Source organism: Myotis yumanensis, unplaced genomic scaffold (genome assembly GCF_028538775.1).
Source record: "Myotis yumanensis isolate MYYU_CA2020_CCGP unplaced genomic scaffold, mMyoYum1.0.hap1 SCAF_9, whole genome shotgun sequence".
NCBI lineage: Eukaryota > Metazoa > Chordata > Mammalia > Chiroptera > Vespertilionidae > Myotis > Myotis yumanensis.
Window position 1 is genome coordinate 60,624,379 of NW_027223760.1, and position 24,978 is coordinate 60,649,356.

The window sequence follows — 24,978 nt, forward strand, 5'->3', positions numbered from 1 at the left end:
TCAGAGGCAATGGAATGTCAGGCACTCTAAAATATGTTCTACTTAACCTTTATTTCAAGGAGACAAGAAAAGCTTTGTACTTGAAAGGGCCCATTTCTGGCCCTGGAATGTCACAACTTACCATTATTTTTTGAGGAGCAGTGCCAACATGTACCATGTAATTTGATAAGCGCACTCACACACGCGCACACGCACACACAAACTTTCATGTTCATGTTTGAATCGCAGGTTAAAGCCACGCTTCTTTCTCAGTGCCTTGGTCCACAGGACAACTGTGAAACAGCCATGGAAGAGATCACATGGTATAACTAAGACGTAAAGCTGGGAAAGTAGGTTGGAATAAATTCCTAGAGGGACTTTGAGCACCAGACTAAGGAGGCTGGGGCACCTTCTACAGGAACAGGGGAGATTTTCAAAATGAGGAGTGACAAGAGACACAGATGATGCTTGCTGCATCAAGGAGGTCAGACTGGATAAGGGATAGCATGTGTTTACTTTTAAACACCTTGAGCTTGAGTTCCATGGGTTCAAGTGAAGCTATTGAGCAAAAACCTCAGAGATGAGAGCTTGCTAAAGAGGGCTGGGTGCCTGTGGGCGCTACTGTAGAAGGATGGCTGAGAACAACATGAATTCTCAGACACAGTCCTGGAAAGGGGTCAGCAGGGGTCTGAGGGTTGAGCTGGGTTGTATGTTTACATAAGAGAAAGATGAGTTAAGGAAGGGGAAAGAGAAGAGAGACATAGGAGAACTGGGAGATACAAATGTAAGAGAAGCCAACAAGAAAGAAGGATTAGAAAAGAGAGCAGATTTTAAGTGTCAAAAAAGTGGCTGAAAGAAAGTTCATGAGCCTGGGCATTCAAAGGCCGTTGGATCTGGTGTGTGGATGGTTCCTGGTCTGATGGCTTTAGAGCAATGCCGCTGAGTAAGTGGTAGGGGCATACTCTCTTGTTAGACTGAAAGGAACAAAGGCTATTCTGATAATCAGCTCTCACACCATCTATCACACTGTTTTCCCCCAAAGACTCCTACTGCAGTTGTGCAGCTCACTGATTAGTAACAGCAGTTGCTCTCACAAATGAGGCAGGAAGAAAAATTTCTTCATGATCAATGCAAGTATCATTTTATTTAACAGTATAGATTGGAACATGGGAATCGTCATGGGTATGTGGCCTTCAATACAATCTGCCAGCATCTACCAACAAAAATTAATATCCGGTTGTGAGATCCACTCAGTTGAACATAATTGACCTCTCTGGGTTGCTCCATCTGTATGATTAATATCACATAATGCATTCTGATGATATAAACAGTGTTCTTAAGAGCTGGCCAATTAAACATCCTAAAACTTGATGTAATAAGTAAAAAAATAATTTAAACATTAAACCTTAAATTAGAAGTCTGGGTCATGGTTATTTCAAACAATAACTCTAATACTATTTGAATCAACTTTAGAACCAGGTATGATATTTTATCTCCCAAGCACCAAGAAGAATCTCTGCTATCAGCTTTCTTTCAAAACTAGAAATATATCACAATTCTGAAAGTTCCCCACTCCCCCCGCCCCCGATTGTTGTAATCATTAGTACTGAGTTTCAGAGAAGCAAATTTTTATTTATTTTTGTTTCTGGTTAACAGAAATTCTAGGGATACTAGAGAGAAGTTATTTTCTTCAAGGTTTAGCAACTGATGATTTTAAAGCTAAGAATCAGCACAATAGCTAGATATATTAAAGATAACAAGATATTGCACAAACTTACTAATTTAAAGTAAATGCAACTAAACACAACTAATGCTCTTTCTAAACAATCTGGTGCAAGATCTTCCACATGCTGAAAGCTTCCAATACGGGGAAATTTAGTGATTTCCTATGCGTCAAAGTATTTATGGGATAAATATTTCAACCAGTGGCTGACGGCAGGCGCGCCTTTGTGTTCTGATTTCCAGAACAGTCACTGGAGTCTTCATCAATAACACCTAGCTGCCTCCTTTCTCACACAGGTGGAAGGGAGACATGGTTTAGGGTCACAAAGAAAGGTCAGGCCAAAACTGAAGACCTATTACCTATGGTTGAGCACTGTGCTCTCTGTTCTGAAGAAGACAAAGTTGTAAGATACAGTCTCGGTGAGGTCATGTGCCGGGGGGTGGGGGTGGGGGGGTGGGGGGGGTAGGGGAGGCCGGGGGGAGGTCAATGGAGAAAAAAAAAGGAGACAATGTACCACTATTTGTAATACTTCAAAAAAAGAAAGAAAGAAAGAAAGAAAGAAAGAAAGAAAGAAAGAAAGAAAGAAAGAAAGAAAGAAAGAAAGAAAGAAAGAAAGATACAGTCTCAACTTCTGTATGGGTTTGGAATTTGACAGGTGAGATCATTCAAGGACCACATAAGGCAGCCTACAGACTCAGGCTGATTAACATTCCATTCATGTGAATGTCTGCGCAAACCCCCACATCCCACTCCTGCCTGCCTCACCTGTTTCTTACTGCGCACCAGGAAGCCAGTGGTGGCTTTGGTGGGCCATGAGGAAAGTAGGGAAGGGAACAGTAGCTACTCTATGACAGCCACCCTTAAATGACCACGTACTGTGTTCTGTACCAGAGCTTTACCCCCTGATCTGTGCTCCCCACATCCACCCTAGGAGGGTTGGCCTTATATTCTCTTTTGTGATGATGACACTGAGACTGGGATACTTAAGGAGAATAATCACCGAGTTACTGCACATCAATGTTGGACGGTGCCTAGGCCCCAAGGTCTGACTCTCTCCCTGTGGGAACCACGCCAGGGTCCCCAGGTAGTCAAGGCCAATGGGAGCACAGGAGCCTTGTTGTCAGTACACCAGAATGGCCAAGGACACTCTGAGCATGAGCCTAATCGGGGTGCCCAAGGCCAAGATACCATAAGCGGTGCAAGGACACACGGTACAATGTGCCCTTCTGTAGCCAAAATATGATTGATGTCACTGTTGGCAACTAGCCTTCTTTGCTCTGGAGTAATGCACAAGTTACTGACCAGCTAGTATGCTGGAGTGAGAAGAAGCAGAGGCGGCAGGCACAGAGAATGTAGCTCCTATGTGTGCAGGAGAGAGGAGAGCTCAGACGGACCTGAGAGCTGATACTGCTACGATGTAAGGCCAAGAGCTCATAGAGAGCTCAGATATAGCTACCATGTTACCCAGCCAGTGTGCTGGGCAGGGAAGATGGGAGAAGCTGCTGAGCCCGCGAGGCTGGAGAGGCAACTGAGGCTGAAGCTCTAAGAGAGAGAGCTCAGGTACTATTGCTAAGTAAAGTTAGGGGTCTAGAGGCAGTGTGCAGCTGCTCAGATAATAACTGTGGGTACAGAGACTAACGCTGCTTTATGGGAAAGATATGTATTTACCAACAGTGTCCGGCTGCCTGCCTGCATGGACTTGGCTGTGAAGAATTGTCTTGTCGGATGGCTATGTGGCCACTGGCTTCTGCAATGAAGACTCATTCTTATATACCCACTAGATGCACAAAATTCGTTCAAGGGTAGGCCTTTGCAGCCCTGGCTGGCTCGAGGCCCCATCTCTCACCCCGCCCCCCCGCCCCGCGCCAGCACCTGCCTTGACCTGGCACTGCCTACATCTGCAGCCACACATCCCCGGTTCTCCGGAGCACTGCCGCCTCCTCCGCCCCGATCGATTGCCCCGCAGAGGGTGGCCAGGGCCTCCTTCTTTGGGGTGATCATGGGGCAATGGCTGGGCCCCCGACCAATCCCATCACACCCGCCTTGCCTGGCCTGGCTCCAGTGGGTGTCATAGCATGGTCGTCTGGACGGTTGTTCCGCTGTTTGGTCAATTTGCATATTATGCTTTTATTATTACAGATAACCTCTCATGGCTTCTCTGTCTAAAACCCACCATCCTAGAAGGTCCAGCCCCAGGCAGAGGGGCTCAGACCTAACAACTGTTACTAGTGAGCAGAGGATAAAGGAGGAACTTGGACTAAGTTCCCAACAGTTAGTACAGTGGGCAGGGTTCTAGAAGGACCTGCTCTGGTGTAGTCGGGAAAGTTTTAGAAAAATATATGGACTCAGAACAACTCCGAGCAGCAGTGCTGAGCAGTGCCCCTGCTGTCTCGGACACTCCCTCTCCCTTCCTCTCTGAAATCAATAAAAACATATTTTTAAAGATTCACCAAGTATCCTGTATACCCAGAACAAATAAGAACAGTGACTTTAAAATAGAAAAGGATACAGACTTGCTCTAAAAATAATTTTCTGTTCACTATTTAGGTTATAACAAGATATTTAGGGCATTCTAACAGATATTTTAGTTTTCCCCATGTACTGCTCAGCCACATTTAACAATTCTAAGTTCATGTTTGTTTCTGAGATGCGGGGGAGGTGGTGTGGGGCGGGGGGGGGGGGGGGGGGGGGGGGGCATTGCCAGCCAAGTAGCTGCCTTAAGTAGAAGGCAGAAGGCTGCAACCGAATGAAAAGAATGGTTTCAATTATAGAGCAAGAAAGCCCCGAGGGCAGAAAATGAAGATAATGGGAAATGGGAGGGAAGGTTATAATGAGAAGACTGTGAAATGAGGAAAAGCTCAATTACAGGTATGTTACAGGCAAAGATCCCCCCACTCACAGAATGTCCCTTTCAGACATGTGCTTGTCAATTACAGCAATTGGGTGGCAACGCACCCCTTAAATGAAGCAATAATTTGCCTGCGACATGCTGTGAAAGATTCACACACAGTGATTACAATCAACAAATTGCCATCCACTAACGTTCTTTCCTCACACGTGTAAGACTGTCTGAAGTACACACTTTTACACTGAAAAATCACTTTTTTTTTTCATTTTCTGATAGGATGCTCAATTTTGCTTGAGGAAAATGTCACAGCATTTAAAAATACAGACATGGACATCTGATGGGTCTCACTTTAAATCCATCAACTGTGTGGGGAGGTCCCGCCTGAGATCTCTGAGAGACAAAAAGAGACAGAGAGGGAAAAGAGTGTTCTCATCCTTTGACATTATCTTCAAAGGTCTCAAGTAACTCCAGGCACTGATGTTACAGTAAAACTATGGTTTTGCTAAAATCACTAGGTTGTTAAACTCACTATTGAACATAATATGTTGTCTCCATGGATTTCAGAATCTGTTGCTCCTTTCAATTTGCTGCTCCCCAAATGCCTAACTTACATCATACCTTTAAGCAAGTTTCTGGGAATGAGGCTGGACGCTGAGAAAATCGCAAGTGTTTCTACTAAAGTACAATTATTATGACAATAGACCGAAACTCATTTAGAAAATATGATACATTTAAACACTTTAAGATTTGAGAATAGCATTTTCTTGTTAAAGGAACAAAAATCCATTTTCCTTTTAAAATAACACAAACAGCACAAAAAGAAAAAAAATTACAAGAACAAAAATTGGCACCAAACTGCTGGGAACCTGCTGTAGAGATTACAGAACTATAGATGGAAAAGAAACTGAAGTAGCAGCCTTCGTTCTTAAAGGGCGGAAATTAGGGAGTCAGATTTAAAAAGAAAACTAAACAAAGCTGTCATCTTTCTCAAATTTATTTTTATGAAGAAAACTACAAGCTATATTGAAGACTTATGTTTCAAAATAACCTTCATCCTATGACAAAAAGACAATACAGATGTAAGCCAATATCTTATTTATATATAATAAAACTAATGTCTATCAGGACCTCAAATTCTGTATGAACTTTGGAATTTATTAAACAGGGTCTTTATATTTTAGAATAGATGATAATTTTATATACTCTGATTTTTTAAAAGTTGACCAATTAAATACACACTTTTAGCAGCTCTCAATGTGCCAGAGTATTAAATTACTTGGAATAACTTATCCTCCAGCCATTCTAGGAAATTAGGAATGTACTGAACAACAAGGAAAGAAATACCTAAGGTTTCCACAGTAATCTTTCTAAAAAAATGAGTATTAAACTGACATTTGAGGTGGAGGGAAAGCAATTCAGGAGCTGCAAATACAATGTAAATAAGAGAAAATGTGCAAATGCGTATAAAGAAGAAAGCCCATTCATTTCCAAGTCTTCCATATTGGCTGCAGCGTCCACAGGGAAACCCCTTATGATCAGGGGGTTGAGAACACTGTAACTACAGAACCAGCTCCAGATGGTCCTATCTTGTTTAGTGAGCGACTGAGTTGCTTTTTGGAGAGGATATACCAAATCATGCAGCCACAGCCAAAATCGTGTGCAGAGGAAAGAACTTTGACCTCTAGCTGCATCTGGAACCCAAGTCTTGACACCTGGCCCCCTTTCCCTGCCCTGCCCCCCAAAAGCAAAGAACCAGGACATAACCCCAACCTGAACACTAGAACACTTTCAGAAGCCAAGGGTCCATTGTACAGGAAGATCTGGTGTTGATGCCCCTTTACCATAAATGACCAGGTGCCAAGGTCCTCCAATTAAAACTTGTCCCACCAGCATTTTCCCATGCCTGTCCCCCCATCCCCTTAAAAACCCTTAACCTAGTCCAACGAGTGAGATGGATTTGAGGCACCATTAAGTCTCCATTCTTCTCAGTTGGTGCTTTCTCAATCAATAAATTTTTCCTTACCCCAAACTCTGACGTCTTGAGTTTTGGCCGTTTGAAGCATCGGGCACAAGAACTTGGGTTGGGTAACATCATCATCAAGAGGACTGACTTTAGAGACACAAGCAGTCATGTGGGTACTACTTCATTTAGAACGTAGTGTGAAGGAAACGTTCAAAGGCCCTCTACCTCACCTCCAGGCTCCAAACCACCAGAAAGGGGTTGATATTTTCCTTAAAAGCATTCAAAGAAGAAAGTCGAAAAATTCTTGCTAAGATGCCCAAGTTTTTCAAAATTCTTACAGTCAAGAGGCTTAAGATCTACTTTCTAAGGTAATTCTTGCCCCTCACATATTTCATTTCCACCTTCGGATCCTCTTGAAATTAATTTCCCATAGCTTTACAATACTTTAGTTTGTTTCTAGTGTGCTCTAGAGTTACTAGTATACTTAATCTCAAAGTATTAGAAGAGGTCATGTGGAGTCAACACGAAAATGATGCAATTAAGAAAATGCATTCCAATGATCCATTCTCATGCTAAATGGGGACTAAACAAGTCCCTGAAAAGCATCCTTATCCATTAAACATCTTCCTTTGCCCATTGGTTGTGCTGCAATGAAAATGTCCACATTTCCATTATTAATCAGTGCATATTAATGACCTTATGCTCCGGCTCTGTCTCGCTTCATTTCACCTTGCTTCATTACCAACGAGAGTATTAATTAACCCACAATCTCCTGGCAGTGTAAAAGCATCACTTCCCTAGCTATCATACATGATAGCACATGTTCAAAGGTGGTGTGGATAGATGAGCCCGGAAGATGAACCCCTCAAATGAAATCCACAGTCAAAATCTAGACACTTTTCATGTGACTGTCTGATACAGCACAATCTGCTGAAGCTAGGACTTCTTGTAACCTTCTTGAAGCAGTGAGCTCATGCATTGGCCTCTCTGCTCACAGCTGGGAACCAAGCAGCAGGTCTGTGCTGGAGATTAGATTGTTCTTAAGTGGCTACTAAAACACTTGATTTGGGGCTTATAGCTACAGTTGAATGGTAGGTTTTTATTTCATTTATGCCTTTCATCCATGATTCTAGTCACTGAACAAAAATGATAAAGGAATAAAGCTAGGAATATACCTGGGTTCATCCCCAGATTCCAATGATCACTTGATCTCTGAAACAGCTTAGTTAACTTCTTTCTTAGTTTCTCTATTAGATGAGGATAATGATCCTGTATATGGATCTAATGGAGAGGAAGTTTAATGGATTAAATGAAATGGTGTCTTGAGTAACCTTCAAATCCTGGCTCTCAAATCTAGAAGAGAACTCAAACATCACGTGGTCTAAGTCCTCTGCTTTCACAAATGAGGCAACCGAGAAGAACATTCTACACAATTCCAATGGATCCCATCACTTTGTCAATGCTAATTTATAAAGTCTCCCAACGCTTCATTTACAGCAAACACATTGCATTCTTCATATTAGTAATTAGAAGAGAAGCTAAGGGAACTGCCAAAAACACACACAACCCAAACCAAAAGAAACAAACCCTGGAGTACAAAGATGAGAGAGCAGAAACTATATTCTTAACACACACACACATTTGTATTAATTTCAGAGAGGAAGGGAGAGGGAGAGAGAGATAGAAACATCAATGATGAGAGAGAATCATTGATCGGCTGCCTCCTGCACGCCCCCTATTGAGGATCCAGCCCACAACCTGGGCATGTGCCCTGACTGGGACTCCAACTGTGACCTCCTGGTTCATAGGTCGATGCTCAACCACTGAACCACCCTGGCTGGGCAGAAACCATATTCCAATGTAAGCATTTCTGCTCCAGCTCTCCCTCCCTCCACAGCACTTGGGGATTTTCACTGTCACTGCAGAGAGCTGTCTCAAGCCTTTGCTCTACCTGGAAACAGAAGGTGCCTGTCCTAGCTTTACTCAAAGCTCTGGTGGTGGATTAATACTCTACAAAGCCTTGAAGCTGGAGACAGAGAATAATGTTTGGACTCTATCGATCGAGTGAGACGCTCCCATAATACATGCCAGGCACTTTCACAAAGGTTGTTGCCTTGTTACAATCACATGCTCCCCCTACTAGGTGCTAAGCACACCACTAACCTGGAGGCACCTATAATATGATCAAAGCAGGCTGGGGGGACATTCCCACACTGAGCACAGACTATACCAGATAACTCATGAAGTTAAAGAAAATACCAGCCATACCTGGAAGAAATCAGGTCCAGCCTAATAAGAATCAGCTGGTAGGCTCTCCCTAGTTCCCCTATCCTAGTCTCTGTTTGCTTCTTGTTCTTGGAAACCTGCAATCATAGTGCATTTCCATCAAACAGATGAATAAGAAATAGGAAACTAAAAAAAGAGGGGAGCAGATAATGCATTTCATTGTGTTTTCCTGAAGGCCCACCCATCATACTGCAGATTTAGAGAGAAAAATCAATAAGAAGGTTTTTCTCTGTATAATCCATGTGATGCGTAGTTTCCCCCCTGCTTTGAAACAGACATTGTTATTCCCAGAAGCATCTCTAATAAAACACGCTTTTTCCTCTCGAGGACGGGGAGAGGGCTAAACAGAGGCAGAAATGAGGCCCTCTGTGGCCCTCAGTCCAGGGTGGGCTGTGGACTTGCCCTCCCTCTCTCCTGCTCACAAGTCCTCCTCTCTCTTCCTTTCTGCCTTCCTGGTCATTCTCCTGGGCTGGGGATGCCCAGTGATGCCTGCCCCACTCTGGGAAGATGAAAGATTCAGCTGTTTGATTTTTCTCTAACATTCCCAATTTTTCAAGTTAGAACCTGAACCTTGAAAGAAAAGGAAATCTTTGACAATGGCTTCAATCACTTTCCATGATCACAAATAAATATCCAACTACCAGACTCAAATACTTGTTCCATTTTAAACAGGGAAGATTCATTCATCCATTTATTCATTCATTCATTCCACACCATTCGCGGGGTGACTCCTCGTGCCTGGTACAGCCGGGGAAGAAAGGTATGCATGTAGGGGATGATGAAGATCAGCAGGTAAATAGTGCTGTGTGGACCTAATCGGTTGGGAAAAGCATTAGTATATTGCTTTTAAGCATTTCTGATATTACTTTTGCTTTGAAAACTCAGTTTGATTTGGTGATAGAATACCATATGAATTCAGGTAGCCACAGAAACACATTATCTCAGTAGCCCTGACGTTCTCCTCCCACTTGTGCTTTGGCATCACCTAGTAATCATTTCAACTGGTCCTTGGTGATGTAGGTTTCTTCTGCTTGGCCTTGCACCTACACTTTCACAACTAAGTGACTTGTGGAGAAGAGATGGGAAAAAATTTGCATCTCATGCTTGGTTATCTTTCCCAACCTCTAGTGGGTACAGGAATGCCAGGTCCAGAACAGGTTCATGGCAGCCACTGGGACCATTTATTTCCTCCCAGGTACCCCGTTCCTCCTCATTGCCATCGGGCCCAGGCGGACGACCGCCATATGGCTCCACCCTGCCCCATATGGCTCCATCTCCCTAGCAGGGGCGCTGGAGAACATAAAACACTGCTGCACACTTTTATTGCAGCCCCTTCTCATTCCCCTCCATCTGCCTTCCATATGTTTATGTGACTCTATCAGGCTCTTGCACACAGAGCCTTTTGTAATGAGGACTGCCGGCCGGACCAAGATAAAGAACTAGACTTCACCTCCCTCCGTGACAAGGAGCCTCGATTACTTTCAATATGTGATTCATGTAACATTCAGACGACCACACACTCATACCCGGTTTCCTTCAATTTGTACACAAAATGAATTTTCTTTCATATTTATGATCTCTTTCAATTTTATCAACAAAAACCACATGGTGGCTCCTCTGTTGATAGCCCTGTGCATGAAGTTTTGAAGAATTGTATGTGACTGCCACATAGGCACCCCTATTACATGCACATCAATCTAAAGTTGACTTTCTTATTGTCATAAAATTCTTCTTTGATCGGAGGAGAAGTTGTTACCATTTCCCCCCTCAAGTGTCTGTGCAACAATCTGAAGTGTGTCCTCCACAAACTCTAAGAAAAGGAGAAGGAATGAGGAGAGGCTGACCCCAAATGGCGTCTCCACCCCCCCCATTCACGCCCCCCCTCACGCCCCCCCCCCCCCCAACCATGAGTTGCCGGTATTCTAGTCCCAGCTTAGGTCAGACCACTGCGCCTAGTCCTCTGAGCATGTGACTAAAGTGACACAGTTGATCCCAGTGTTGGTGTAATTGATAAAGTGGGATAGCAGTCACTAGACACCATGCACAACACCAGTTCCCGACAGGAGGCAACTCCTGGCATTAGGAAGAGTAATCGGGGTGATTTCTCACTCCCAGTGTTCAACAGTGGGAACTTGTGATTGGCCATTTTCACAGGAAACTAACGGCAACAAGAAAGAAAAAGAAATCAAGCGAGGCCTTGTGTTGGCTTTCATAATTTCTACCCTTATCAATATGACCTGGGCACAAAGTCTTGTATTAAAGAATAAATTGTGGTGCTATTAAGAAGAAAGCATTTAACCCCACCCCCCCAACCTCTACCCATGTTTAAAGGTGTCCTCTTCGCGGCAGGTGAGCTGCGGGTTTTCTAGTCCCAACCACCTGTGAGAGGCCGTCTGGTGATCAGTACATGGGAACCCTGGCCGGTTCCAGGAGGTGCTCTCTGATGAACACGGGACACGGGAACGTGCTCAAGCGCACCAACTACTAACCGATGGGCACACAAAAACCCCGGCAAATGCCACGAGAATACACTTTTCCTTTAGCTTGTTTGTGTACAAACGACAACCGCTGATTTTCTTGCCCAAACATTCCTGCGCAAAATAAAGTATTTATTTGAAATTTGAGATACTGGAGGAAACATGATTGGGTCATTTTGCTTTGTTTTCCTTACCCACTGACACATTTCACACATCTTGGTTCCTCTTAATGTCCTTTGTGATGCAAGAGAGAGCCAAACATCAGGCAGGTTGAGAGAGACCTCTGGGACCCAAGGGAATTCTTGCTCCCACCTATGCTGTCATTTCACAACCCTTCCTGCCTGGAAAAACCTAAGGAGTTACTTTGTCCTAATACAACTGAACACTGCCTCTTCCTGCTGCAGGCAATATGTGATCGCAAACTGTGGGCATCCCAGGTGCTCTGGGGGCAGCAAAAAGTGCCTTTCCGTCAGGGGATCAAGTTACCGGATTCAGGCTATAGCCAGGGGCCTAGTCATCGGAATAATTGCTCCAGGCTGGAACCATTTACGAATCTGGTGAAGAGAAGCAAGTACTTACCCTTCTGTGAACAAGAAAGTGTGGCTAGTCCTTCTGTACATGCAATAGTAGTGTTTGCAAAAGGGCAAAGGTGAGAAAGCTAAACGGGCATTTTGCTCCCAGGTTAAATAGAAAAGACAAGGAGTCCCATCAGTCCGACTTCAGTGCGTTATAATTTCTGGACCGAGAGGGCGTGCTCTGAGCAGCGTGTAAGCCACTTGGGAAAAGGCAGAAGTTGCTCAGCTTCTAGTTGCTGAGCAGTTGCTTTAACTGTTGACATTTCTGTGGGAGGCTGCTCCCCCCAGTGCAGAGCCCCCCACAGGCCAGGTGAATGCTCATTAACCCCTCGCCTGCATTTCTTCCCCCTGAACACTGGCCTCTTGCCAAACGTCTTTAGGTAAGGTCTGGTAAAAACTGCCCAAGAAACAAGAACATCTGCCTGCGTATCCTCTTCTTTGTACAGCTACTTCCCTGGCAGCTGCTCAGATCTCCATGTGTCCATTTAGTGGATTTAAACAAAACGGCACGGGGCCGAGGGGGAGGGGCACGGAGCATACGCTGGAGCAGCCCACTCCCGGGGCAGCCACAGTGGGAGGCTTGCTCCTAAGGATACACACTGACAAGGGCAGCCGCTGCTGAGCCTGGAAGCAGGAGACAGCCCGGTCTTACCTGTTTCTTTGTCCTGGACTTCTTCCAGGTGCAAGTCATTCAAAAGGTGCTCCAAGATCTTCTCGGGGGTCCCGGACACGACCACGTATCTGTCAGAGAGCAGAGAGTCCACCGAGTCATCCTCGGTGGAGGACTGCGAGCGGCTGCTCCATGCATCGTCCTCATCCTCCTCGTCAATGTATTTGAAATAAGGCACATCGAAGGTGGGCAGGGGCAGCGGGCGGTCCGAGAGCCCCGCGCAATCCTTCCTCTCCAAGTTCGGGTCGCGGACCCGCAGCCGGGAGCTGCCCATTGTGCCCGGCTCCTGACAAAGGCATCCCCTAAATGCTAAGAGATCTTGGCCATCTCGGGCTTTCCCTGGGAACTGAGTCCATCTGGCTGCTGAGAGCTCTGCAGTCAGCTAGAACGCTGAGAGGCGGAGAGAAAAAGGAGGGGGAGGAGAAGGAGGCAGAGGAGGGAGCGTGGGGGAGCCGGGAAGGGAGGCAGGCAGGGAGGGGAAGTGGGAGCGTGAGCCTCAGAGGAAACTCACCTCCAATCGCTGTCGGCGCTCCCGCCTGGGGGGGCCGGGCCGCCGCGCTGCACTTTCCTCAGCACCAGGACGTTCTGCTCCTGCTCTCGGACTGTGGTCACCTCACCATCCTGCTTTCGTCGGGGACGGGAGAAGGAAAACGGGAGAGAAAATTAAAAAGGAACTCACTAAAGCTGCATTTTCTTGAGTTGCTTTGCACCATAATTTCTCTAAAGATTCAGAATAAATTAGGAGGCTGGCCAAGAAGCTCCCTCCTGGACAGTGTCCAGGCTCAAGTTCTACAGACACAGAAAGCATGAGGGAAACAGAGATACTTTGAAGTGTTTTCATGTCACGAGGCCTTTGGGTCTCCGGGAACTTCTGTGGCAGCAGGTAGAGTTAAGTGAGAAGATGACCTTTATGCGTGGGGGCAGAAAAGGGGCTAAAAAAATAAAGCAAGTAGAAAACCCATAAAGTGGGGATAAGGATTCAGGCTTCATTTTTAAAGCTACCTGAACAATTTGAATGAAGGAATCCAGAGTTTCACAAAACACAACATACAAACTGCACGTGTATTCCCTTTTACCTGGTTAATGCTTATTAAACAATCACTCTTTTAGAATGGGAAAGTCATTTACAACATTATTCTTTAAAATTTATCTTTATTGCTAAAAGTATTACAGATGTCCCCTTTCCCCCCATTAACCCCCTTCTTCCCCTTCCCTCCCCTCCCTAGGCCTTCACTTCACTATTGTCTGTGCCCCCCCCCCCCCACCTCATTTAAACACAAAAACAATGAACAAGCCACATTAAATAGTGGTGGTAGATAGGTATACCCAGTCATGTCACAGCCTTGCTTTAAAAGGTGGGCCTAAAGCTACCCATTCAATCATTCAGCTCCATTTTTTTCCCAGACTTGAGATGGGACTTCCAATTTATCATGCACTTGTTTTGCCAGAATACAAGCAACAAGGGATCTCTAGTAAGAATCTCATCCAGGCTGAGATTCGGATGTCATGGGTGAGTGCCCTGACTTTCCTCACCTCAGTCCCTCTGAAAAAGGAGAGACGGCGGAACAATCAGTCATTTCTGCACACACAGCTTCCACAGCCCAGAGCCAGCGTGGCCGCTGACGTGGCTGTCGGAGTGGGCTGGCTGCTGACCCAGCAGTGTGCCGCGGACCCAGAGCGATGGACTCTCTCAGAGTGTGTCCTGTGAGATCTTCCCCATGTGCGACAGCCAGTCAGTGTAAGAGAGCCCAGAAAAAAGAACCTTAAAATGCACGTCAGAAAACCTAGTTTCTGGATATCTGAGGATTTGAGCAAAAGATTAAAGCAAGAAAAGTTGACAGTAAACTAGGCTTTATTTTAAACATGATGTCACTTCTTTAAAAAGGGAAACATGTCTAGGGTTCCCTGCATGTTTCTGCTGCTGGCAGAAAACCCTGCCTTATAATTAAGGGCAAACATAAAGAACAGTCTTCCCCAAAGGAGAAGAGGCACTAGGTCTGGCCTGCCTTATTATCCAAGAGTCCCACAGACCTATCAGCGATCCCCATGTATGCTGTTCACCCTTCATAAGGAAAGCAGGGCACTCATCTTGTTATAACTGTCAACCAAATCAGTGATAAAATTATGATTTCAGCTCCCAGGATCCTGACTCCTCAGACAATGCAGCGACCTCGTCGTTTGAGTCCTCCAGGATCTTCTTAAACACACAAAAATATTAGTCATTCTAAAACAGCACTATAATTTTATCATGATTCTTTTTAAATCTTTTGGTGGCAAATAATCTTCCTATGTAAAGCTGATGTATTACATTTCAGCAAGGTCAGACATGCAGTTACTGTGGCAATTAATGTGGGATATTCATTGTTAAACTCCCCAAGGACAGAGTGCGACTCCTGCAACATGAATAGCAATGTGTAATTGCTCTCTCTCATTTCTCCAAAGGGCTTCTTTTGTTATCCACAGGAAATAAGGTGGCCAAAGAGAGGGGCACATATTGAAAAAAACACAAGAACAACAGCAGAACATGGGCCTGGGATACTGCGACTCACAGAAACAAATAATTCGGTAAACAGTAGATCTGAAAGGACAGAAATCTTCCCCTGGTTTTCCTCTTCTCGGAAGCCAGTACTCATTTTGCACGAGCCCACCGCCGTTCTGACGTATGTTGCACATTCTCTGTGCATGTGATCTATGGCATTATTAACTTCCACGGGCCATGCACACACATACGGATGGGAAGGGCTTCCCTAATGTCTGTGCAACTAATATGCATTACAGGGCCGTGCACAGAGCAGCCACACTCTGCTGGGCAGGGGACGAGCTGCATCATATTGATGTACTATCAATAGCACCTAATGTCATAGTGTGGTTTCCATTTCGAAAACCTGTTAAAAATAAGGAAGAGAAAAAGCAGAAAAAATCAATGTATAAAGGGAGATGTAAGTTATCTAAAATTGCCATGAAAACATGATAACCCTCTGCATCATAGCTGGCTCTCAAGAAGGAAGGTTAGATTAATGCCTCCCAACCCATGCATCCTCACCTACTTGCTCTTCCTGAAAAAGAGCAGAAGTGGCATGGTTGGGGGTCTGGGAGTGAAACTTTATTCTAGTGCTTGCTTGATTAAGAATAACAATATTCAGAGAACTAATGACAGAAAATAGGTTCAATGACAAGTAGCTCACAAGATGCAAGTAAAGCATTAAAACACTTAATTTACAGTCATTTATTCAACAAACAGTGAGGGTGTCCTATGGCAGCGGTTCTCAACCTGTGGGTCACGACCCCTTTGGCGGTTGAACGACCCTTTCACAGGGTCGCCTAAGACCATCCTGCATATCAGATATTTACATTATGATTCATAACAGGAGCAACACTACAGTTATGAAGTAGCAACGAAAATAATTTTATAGTTGGGTCACAACATGAGGAACTGTATTTAAAGGGCCAGAAGGTTGAGAACCACTGTCCTATGGTAAGGGCACTGTGCTGACCACCAAGTGGCAAGCAGAGATGAGCAAAATAAGTCCCCTGCCCTTAAATGACAAGTTAATAGGCTCCATAACAACGTAAGTCTAACTTAGTCAGCACCCTAAGATGAGGCCAAATGCAAGAGACAATGCAAAGCTATAATCCATGGGATTTGATGGTCAAAGGTGACTGTGGGTGACAGAGAATGGGATGCTATTAAATAGGACAAAATGTGCAGAGAAACTGGTTTTGGTGAGAGTGGTGAATCTGGTTTCAGACAGTTGGTGTTTTAATAATGATAACACAGCATGCTGTCGACGTTTAGCAGTCAGTTAGAAATAAAGAATGAGGACCTGGACAAAGGTCAAGGACAGAGACAAATTTGTGAATTATTCAAGTTTGGGGAGTGGATGGGATGGATTAAGAGGGAACAGGAGAGAAAGGGTATTATAAAGGTAAGGATAAAGAGAAGAAACACAGAAAGCCGGGGAAAGCGATAGGGAATCAAAGTCATGGAGGAAACCTATGGCAGAGATTATGAAAAAGTAAAATCAAGGTGAGTCAACAGAACCTGGAGGGCACTGTCTCAGGAGATTCAAAGAAAAAGCTCTCCTGACGCTGTCAAGTTCACAGAGATGATAAGCCTAAGACAAAGTGGTGAGAAGATCACTTCAGGCCCAGTGGTGGGGAGAGGGGTGGGGAGGTGTGCGTGAATGGAGAGGAAGTGAACCATGTCCAAGGAATATCATCATGAAAGGGAGGAGTCAGACCGAAGAGCCTTCGTGGCTGGGAAGGCAGGGTGGGAGTGGGTATTGAGAAGATGTGACAGGTTCAGGAACACAGTGGAGGGGTTAGGCTATAAAAGGACTGAGACTTCATCCTTTCAGAGAGTATCACGAGAAAGAGGATGGATGAAGATTTTAAAAAAATGTAAGTAGAGATAAAAAGGAAACTTAGGTAGAGCTAGAACAGCGGTTCTCAACCTGTGGGTCTCGACCCCTTTGGAGGTCGAACGACCCTTTCACAGAGGTCGCCTAAGACCATCGGAAAACACATATATAATTACATATTGTTTTTGTGATTAATCACTATGCTTTAATTATGTTCAATTTGTCACAATGAAATTGGGGGTCACCACAACATGAGGAACTGTATTAAAGGGTCGCGGCATTAGGAAGGTTGAGAACCACTGATCTAGGAGATGGCTTCTATCTTCTTAGTACATTGGGAACCAAGAACATGGTATGGAACTGTGTGGTGAAGTTGGTGGCCTAAGGAGATGACTGGGGGGAATAGGCTCAGAAGATGGTGAGGTAGGAGACAAGATAAGAAAGCTACGGAGGGAAGTGGAAGAGCACCACTGGAGTAGAGGTCAGATGACCTGAGCAAGTGGCACAGACCTCAGGAGTGAAGGGACTTCTGTAAGTGCATCAATGATACAAAAGGTGAGGTGGGGAACTGTGTATATTCTCAGAAGGCACCATGCTTCATGCTTTGGCCCATGGTTGGGATATGCTGTGAGAAACTCGCTTCTCCCCAAAACATACCTTAGCCCCCAGATATGCATAAACCAGTTCTTCCCCCTACTTTCTTAAAGGGATGGTGGTAGGAACAGGAAACTCCAACAATAAACAGGTGTCCTCAGCTGAAGGAGGGGGAGGATGACTGACAGGAGGAAAGGCATCACAGGGCCTTTGAACAGAGCCATCAGGAGTACGAGGGCTTCTGAGTTTCCCCGGCTCCTCATCTTGGTTCCGTGCTTTGGGTGAGTAACTCTCATTTCTTTTCCTTTTATGGCTACACTTCTCTCCTGCCCATGAATTCTGAATGAATAATAGAACCAGTAGCTTTGACTTACTTTGGATTAACTTCCATGATCATGATCAGCTTTTGTACTTTGAAATAAAACTTTTTTCTTTCATTTACTCACATAAAAGACATACTTATTTTAAGATGAAAATTCAGATGGGGCAATAAAAAATTACATTTTTTTCTAAACAGGTGAAAAATTGGTGTTCCCAGTTTAGCAGGTGTTAACTTGTCCTGAACCATGTTTTGGTGTTTATTTATATTTCCACTTACCACCAACACTAACAAGAGAAAGTGATCACTAAGGGACTTCTCAGCCCTGCTGGCATTGCCACAACTGCTTCCTTGAGTTTTCCATTAGCAGAGATAATGGAAAATATTCCTCTCCCAAGCACTCCCATAAAGCAGCCACTGGCGTTCTCCATGGCCTCGTGTCCCTGCTGCTCTGTGAGCATAAACTCTTATAAGAGGGCTTAAGTAGGGGTTTGTGGATGGGCTTTAGGGACTCAGAAACCCTCTGAAAGCATATAAAATTTTATGTATAGGCACATTTTTTCCTAAGCAGAGTTCAGAATTTTAAGTCTTAATGAATCTATACACTCCAAAAGGCACAAACCATCCCATACAAGGCAACTCATATTTATCACCTCACCTTCTTTGACGAGTCTCCTGCCACTAACTCCCTCTATCCAGATGAGATGCCCAAAGAACCCTGTTATGACACCCATTATGCTGACCTCTAATTATCCGGTCCCTCTGTGTTTTCCTCGAAATTATGACATCTTCAGGGCAGGGACTGTGACCCCTACTTCTCTTTCTAACACAGAGAGGTCTGGCATGTGATAGTCACTTGATAAATGTTCATTGAACATGCAAGTTACTGAGCAAGCAAGAGAGTGAGAGAATTATCTTTAAAACAAAGAATTCTCTCTCACATGGCTCAAAGGTCACTCTTACTAGGAGGCATCCTTTACCCGCTCAACTTAGCCACTTTTCTATTACAAAGCTCATTACAATCACATGAGATAACTGTGTTTTGAACTTGAGTGTCATAATTATTTGTTCTATCTGTCAGAATTCTACCAAATGAAACTCTCATGGAACTCACATATACTAGTAAGAGGCCATGTAACTAACACATTAAGGAAGGCACTCACTAAATGGTATTGTCCCTCAGTCTAGGGCACATAAAAAAAGGGGGGTGGGCATGAATAGGTCACTCTATGAGCTAAACTATGAACTGGGTAAGATGTGTATTTTTTTGCCCTCTAATCTCCCTTTCCTGCTCCATTGGGCCTCAGCCAGGATCCTCCACATTCCTCCTGTGGTCCAACGCTCCATAATCAAACTTTGTTGGAAGCAAGCAGCACCAGGGACCCTTTCAGATGGAGAACACAAAGAATCACCTCGCTTGGCACCATGGCATGCAAGGTCATACAAGTGGCACAGATCACAATACTGTTTTCCTTCAAGTTCGTGAACATGGTAACTGAAGATGTTTATTTATAGGAAGGCATTTGCTATGGACTGAATGTTTGTGTCCCCCATCCAAAATCTCATATATCAAATTATAATTCCCAGTATGATGGTGTCTGGAGATGAGGTTTCTGAGAGGTAATTAGGTTATGAGGGTGGGGCCCTCATGAAAGGGATTAGTGCCCTTATAAAAGAGGCCCCAGAAAGATCCCTCATCTCTTCTGCCACGTGAGGACACAGTAAAATGATGGCCAATTATGAATCAGAAAGTGGGCTCTCATCAGACATTGAACCTGCCTGTACCTTGATAGAAATTAATTTCTATTGTATGTAAGCCACTTAGTTTGCCATATTTTGTTATAGAACCTGGAACAGACTAAGACAGCATTTATAGCAATAGTTTGTTATGACTCTTTTCATATCATAACTTCTTGGTTTAACTTTTATTCATCCCAAAAAGTTGACTTCAAGAACAATTTCCCCCAGTTTGATTTGGTTGGCCCCTGGGCAGCACATGAGTCCTTCTGACTCAGCATTCCAAGGAGCACATGCTGATGCACTTTTTGTCTCCCTTCTAAAGCATAAACTCACTTGTGGGCAGGTACCATATCCTCTTCAGGTTTGAATTCTCAATGAATAGCCAGGTCTTGACACATCACAGATACTGAAAGAACATTAACTAAATGAATAAATAAATGAACAGAATTGCTGGGTGGCTCAGTTGGTTGGAGCATTGTTCTGTACAACTAGAGGTTGTAGTTTCGATCCCTCGTCAGAGTGCATACAGGAGCAGAGCCTGTCTACAATATTACAGAACCAGGGAAGGCAGTTCTTCAATGAGTGGGAGCTGGACAAGATGACCTCAGAATCTCTCCCAACACCAAGATTCTACAAAATTCAGCTGTCTTGACTCTACTTTTCTCACAGGAGCCCACAGTGTTGTCCTTCCGAAATAGGAAAGATGCACATGAGTTAGCTGTTAGGTGTGTCTTCTCATCTTGTACTACAGAAATTCACACACAGCTTGCAAACCAAACCGCCAGTGCCCGCATCGCATCTATTCTTGTCCTGCTAATGTGGGTACAGCAGAATGGATGCACTTATCTGAAAAAAAATCTCTTCTGGCCAAAACCAATTTTGCCTGAGAACAACCTTCATAAAATTTGCTGACAATGTATCTCATGATTCTTTATTCTCATGGGGAAAAAAAGTAAACCGATTTTTAAAAAATATTGCTGGCGAGATAGACCTGATTAGGAACATACACTGAGGAGAGATTAGTAAAGCAGATGTGTGTCAAGGTGAGTGGTGGTTGAGACGGACCGGACTGCCAAGTGCTGGCCTGGCAAATACATCTTTGTGCAGAAACAGAGTACTTAAATCATGCTAATTGGTTCCTTTTTAAAATCCTACATATATTAAGATTAATAACCCAAATTAAAGCCTAAATGGGACTAATAGGATTCATCATCCCCAAAGTTACAAAATCTAGGTAAAGCCTGACTTCCATGGGTGTGAAGCCAACACAAAGCTGTTCTGGAATGTGAACGAACTCCCACAGGAAACCAGGAAACATGACCGGATAGGAAGCTCTGGCTGTGAGAGGGGAGCTGTACTTATTAAATCTTATTGCCTCTAATGATTATCATGTAAAACGAGTTCTTAAATTTAAGAGCTCTTAAATTAGGGCAAGCTGGGAATTTGATCCTGAGGCCAACTTCCGCTAGTAAACCTATGGGAGAAAAGAGCAGGAGAGCTGAGGATAGACTGTAAAATCTTGAAATATAAAGCCAATATCTTTGCATCCCAAGTATATTTCAATATGCTTTATTAGCTTAATGGATCATTCTGGCAAAGAAGAGAGGCACATTCATCTTTAATGTTTAATGAAGGGACTATTTACAGACGTGTAGGTAAGTTTGAGGAAATTAACCAGAAAGTGGTGAGATAACCATAAACCAGCAAAGAGGAGGCAAGAGTGAGTACTGGATCCCATTGGGAGCTACAGGAGTAAGTGAGAGGCTCCCAGGGAGGAGCTGCAGTCACCGAGGGGTGTGGTCATGGCTAGGAACCTGAGCTCTCTCCTACACGCCGATGTGCTGTGGCATTTCCCAATGGCCAAGACCCACTTGACAGTGGGAGGCAAGCAATCATGGAAAAAAAATCCATAGTCCATAGAGGTCAGGACTCCCTGCTTGCAGCACAGAGCAGGGATAGAGTGAAGGAGGGATGGGAATGGGGATGATCCAGCACACCTGACCTTTCGGTTTCCAGAGAAGCTTGTTTCAACTGATGAATTTAGATGCCCCCTCACCGGCCATGCAATCCATCATCTTGATGCCAGGAAATCAACTCCCACTCTAATAGCTTTAGAAGAGGGTATGTTAGCATTTCCCTACCTGACTTAATCTAATTCTTGCATGCTTTATTGTCTGGACACTCTGTCTTGTCTAATACCCATATCAGTTTACTGCAATTCACACCCTACAATTTGCTTTACACTCCCCACTCCCCACATGACCTTTGAGAATTGTTATTCAATCACAGAGGTGTTGTTGATTTTAAAAAATCATACAAGCCTAAATTGTATTAAACTTTCCCCAGCAAGTCCTCCAGTTCCAGTATAAAAATTCTTGGTTGCCTGGCTGGCATGGCTCAGTGACTGAGCATCAATCTATGAACCAGGAGGTCACGGTTTGATTCCCAGTCAGGGCACATGCCCAGGTTGTGGGCTCAATCCCCAGTGTGGGGCATGCAGGAGGCAGCTGATCAATGATTCTTTCTCATCACTGATGTTTCCATCTCTCTCTCCCTCTCCTCCCTTCCTCTCTGAAATTGATAAGCATATATTAAAAATAAGTAAATAAATAAAATTTCTTGGTTGATGACCAAATTTAGTGATAGGGATGGAGAGGAGAAGAGAGTGGAGGAGTGGCAGGACAAGCTCCTCTCTGATGTTAGCTGTGTGAGAACAGGGCTTTGGTCTGCTTTGCTCTCTGGACTATGCCACCATCCAGAACAACAGTGCCTGGGAAATGAATGAATGGCCTGCTCCATGATGGATGAGCAGGCAGATACTATACATCAGAATGGCCCAGATCAAGGACAGAGAGGAGGCAAAGGCAAGGAGGCAGAGGTTCAGCACAGAGGGACACAGTCCAGAGAGCAGGGTAGAGCAGAAAGGGGAAATTTAAGGTAGAAGTCCACAGAGCACAGGTCAAGATGGAGACCACCTGTGGCTAGGAATCCAGGCTCCGTAGTCAGATGTAGGCACAGAGCCAGATTAACAGGCACAGATCACCCGCAGCAGAAACGGAGCTTGGTTCTGACTTTGAGGCCCTTCTCATCCAGGGAGAGCTCTGTCCTCAGAGAAAGGCTGGGGTCCCAACTGCCCAGGAGGCCTCCAACGGTACTGAGAGGACAGGGCTTTGCCTCATCTGGAGAGAAATCCTACCACCATTCAATGGCTGTGTTCCAGGGGGAAGGTGGACTCCTGAAATCCCAATGTGTCATTTGAAATATGAGGTTGTTACACCCTTCAGAATATGTTAAAGCACTAAAAAAAGAAACACAAAACTGTGTATGCAAAAGGCCTAGAATAGTCTCACCCTAACCACCCTTCGATCACCAATGACTAGATAAAATAATTTATCAATTCACACACCTTACCAAGCTCCTGCCAGACCCCATGCAAAGGGTGTGATCCACGTCTATTTCATGGGTAATAACCAATTCTTAGTACAAAAATTAAACTCAGATGATGGCAGCCCTTAAAAGAACTTATGACCCAAGTCAAATTAAAGTGATAGCAACACCAAAGTGAAGACAGACCTGCCTGGGTTCAAATCCTAGAGCTGCCACTTATTAGCTGGGTGATCTTAACCGAGTTGCTCAATCTCTCAGAGTGTCAGTGTTCTTGCCTGTAAAATGGGATAATAACTAATTCATAATTGACCCAATTATGAATGCTGGAGGCAGAGAAAGCCCTCAATAAACGGATGCAGAAAAATATACAAACTATTGCATCTGTATGACACCCAAGTATAGTAACATCAACACTGGATTTGTACCAGGGCCTTGCTACAATTATGTGTATGTGTGTTTAAAATCCCCATTAAAAGCACACACAAATAATGGCCTCACATGTTTTCAGTTGCACTGAAAACTGATCCTTATGGAGGTGTGCGCACCACTGAGCGCCCAGAAGCCACCAGGGGAGTCGATTGCAAAGCTCACTGAACCTGAGGAAAGAAGGCTCGCAGCCCCTGCTGGAGACCTGGGGCTGAGGAAATGGATCACTTTCATGGGAATGGAGGGCTGTGTCTCTCTGCCACTCACTCACCTTACCCTTTCATATTAAGTCTCTCTCACCAAGAAGCCATACCCTTCTAGAGGCTGAAATCTCAAAGGGAGAAATGAAGTTCAGTTGTCTCTGACTCTTACCTTTTTAAAAATATAATTTCAATAGTTAGTTAATGCCTTATGAGCCCTGAGTCTTTGGGCGGGGTTCCTGATTATCTGCAAGGGAACAGTCAGCATCCTTTAGCATCAGCAAAACTGAAGCATAAACAGGAAAAACCATCAGCAGCAACAAACAAGGCGTGACGTCAGCCACGGCCACTGGGGCGAAGCCACTGAACCCCGCTCCTCTGCCGTCCCTCCGTTCCAGACATGGTGGTTATTTCATTCTGCTAAGACTCATCAGATACATATACCAACTCCCCTGCCCCCTGGTTAGTGGGCCCAGAGATGTACATAAAGAGCTGAGCTGGAATCAAGAAGCCTAGGTCAAAGGGCACCTTGGGCACTGCCTTGGACATACATGATCTGATAGAGGCCTATTGAAGGTAATTCAGGAGAAATGAGATGCCTTCAAATTCTAAATTAGATCCTTCCGCATTTCCTAACTTGTGGAAGCAAAAGGGGGGAAAACTGTCAATCACTGGGATCACTGGAGAGAACTCTGCCAATACTTTGCACATGTGAATTCCACGCCTTGTTTGTTGCTGCTAGTGGTTTGTCCTGTTCATGCTTCAGATTTGCTGATGCTAAAGGATGCTGACTGCTCCCTTGCAGAAAATTCTGTCAGTTCATGGCATCCATGCCGACTGTCTGTGAGTTATACTTGCAACAGGCTCTGCCGAACTGGGATTTGCAAAAATGTGGATGACTCAGTGCTGGGAACAGCACTTATTTCCACTTCGTATTATTGGTGACCCTCAAAAAACAATTCATAGGTTATCTGAGATTCAAAAAAGAAATCAATCTGGAATCCTGCTTCCTAGATTTTATAGAAATGACACTATAACTGTTACACAGAAATACCTTTTAGTTTCTAAGAATTCTCAAATCTGCTCTCGCGCACGTGCGAGTGTGTGTGTGTGTGTGTGTGTGTGTGTGTGCAACATACATGCATAGTTATTCTAAAGGGAAAATGCCAAACTGGTACTTTCCCAAGCAGCCCAAGGTGGGATGAAAAACCTATGCTAAATTATGACTCCAAGTCTCTATATTCTTGTAGGGGACATACTTGTCACCTGGGTTTGAATAATTCCAGGTAGCAGCTTCACAGAACCTTGAACAGGACAGTGTGGATTTTAGAGCAGCCTTGAGAGCTAGCCCTCACTGATCCCTATGGCTCTGGTTTCTCCTTCCAAATTCCTCTCACTGAAAACTCAGCTGTGTTAGGCAATGCCCCTGG

General features: G+C 44.4%; 1 protein-coding gene across 2 annotated transcripts in view; it reads right to left on the reverse strand.

The window, feature by feature from the left end:
• Window positions 1–24,978, reverse strand: part of RAPGEF5 (Rap guanine nucleotide exchange factor 5) — a 201,389-nt gene that overhangs the window by 50,331 nt on the left and 126,080 nt on the right. For both annotated transcript variants that reach the window (XM_070424421.1, XM_070424422.1), the window contains exons 10-11: window positions 13,033–13,142; window positions 12,504–12,592 (exon numbers count right to left, since the gene is read on the reverse strand). In XM_070424421.1, coding sequence (XP_070280522.1) covers window positions 12,504–12,592; window positions 13,033–13,142 — 199 coding nt within the window. The remainder of the gene's footprint in view (window positions 1–12,503; window positions 12,593–13,032; window positions 13,143–24,978) is intronic.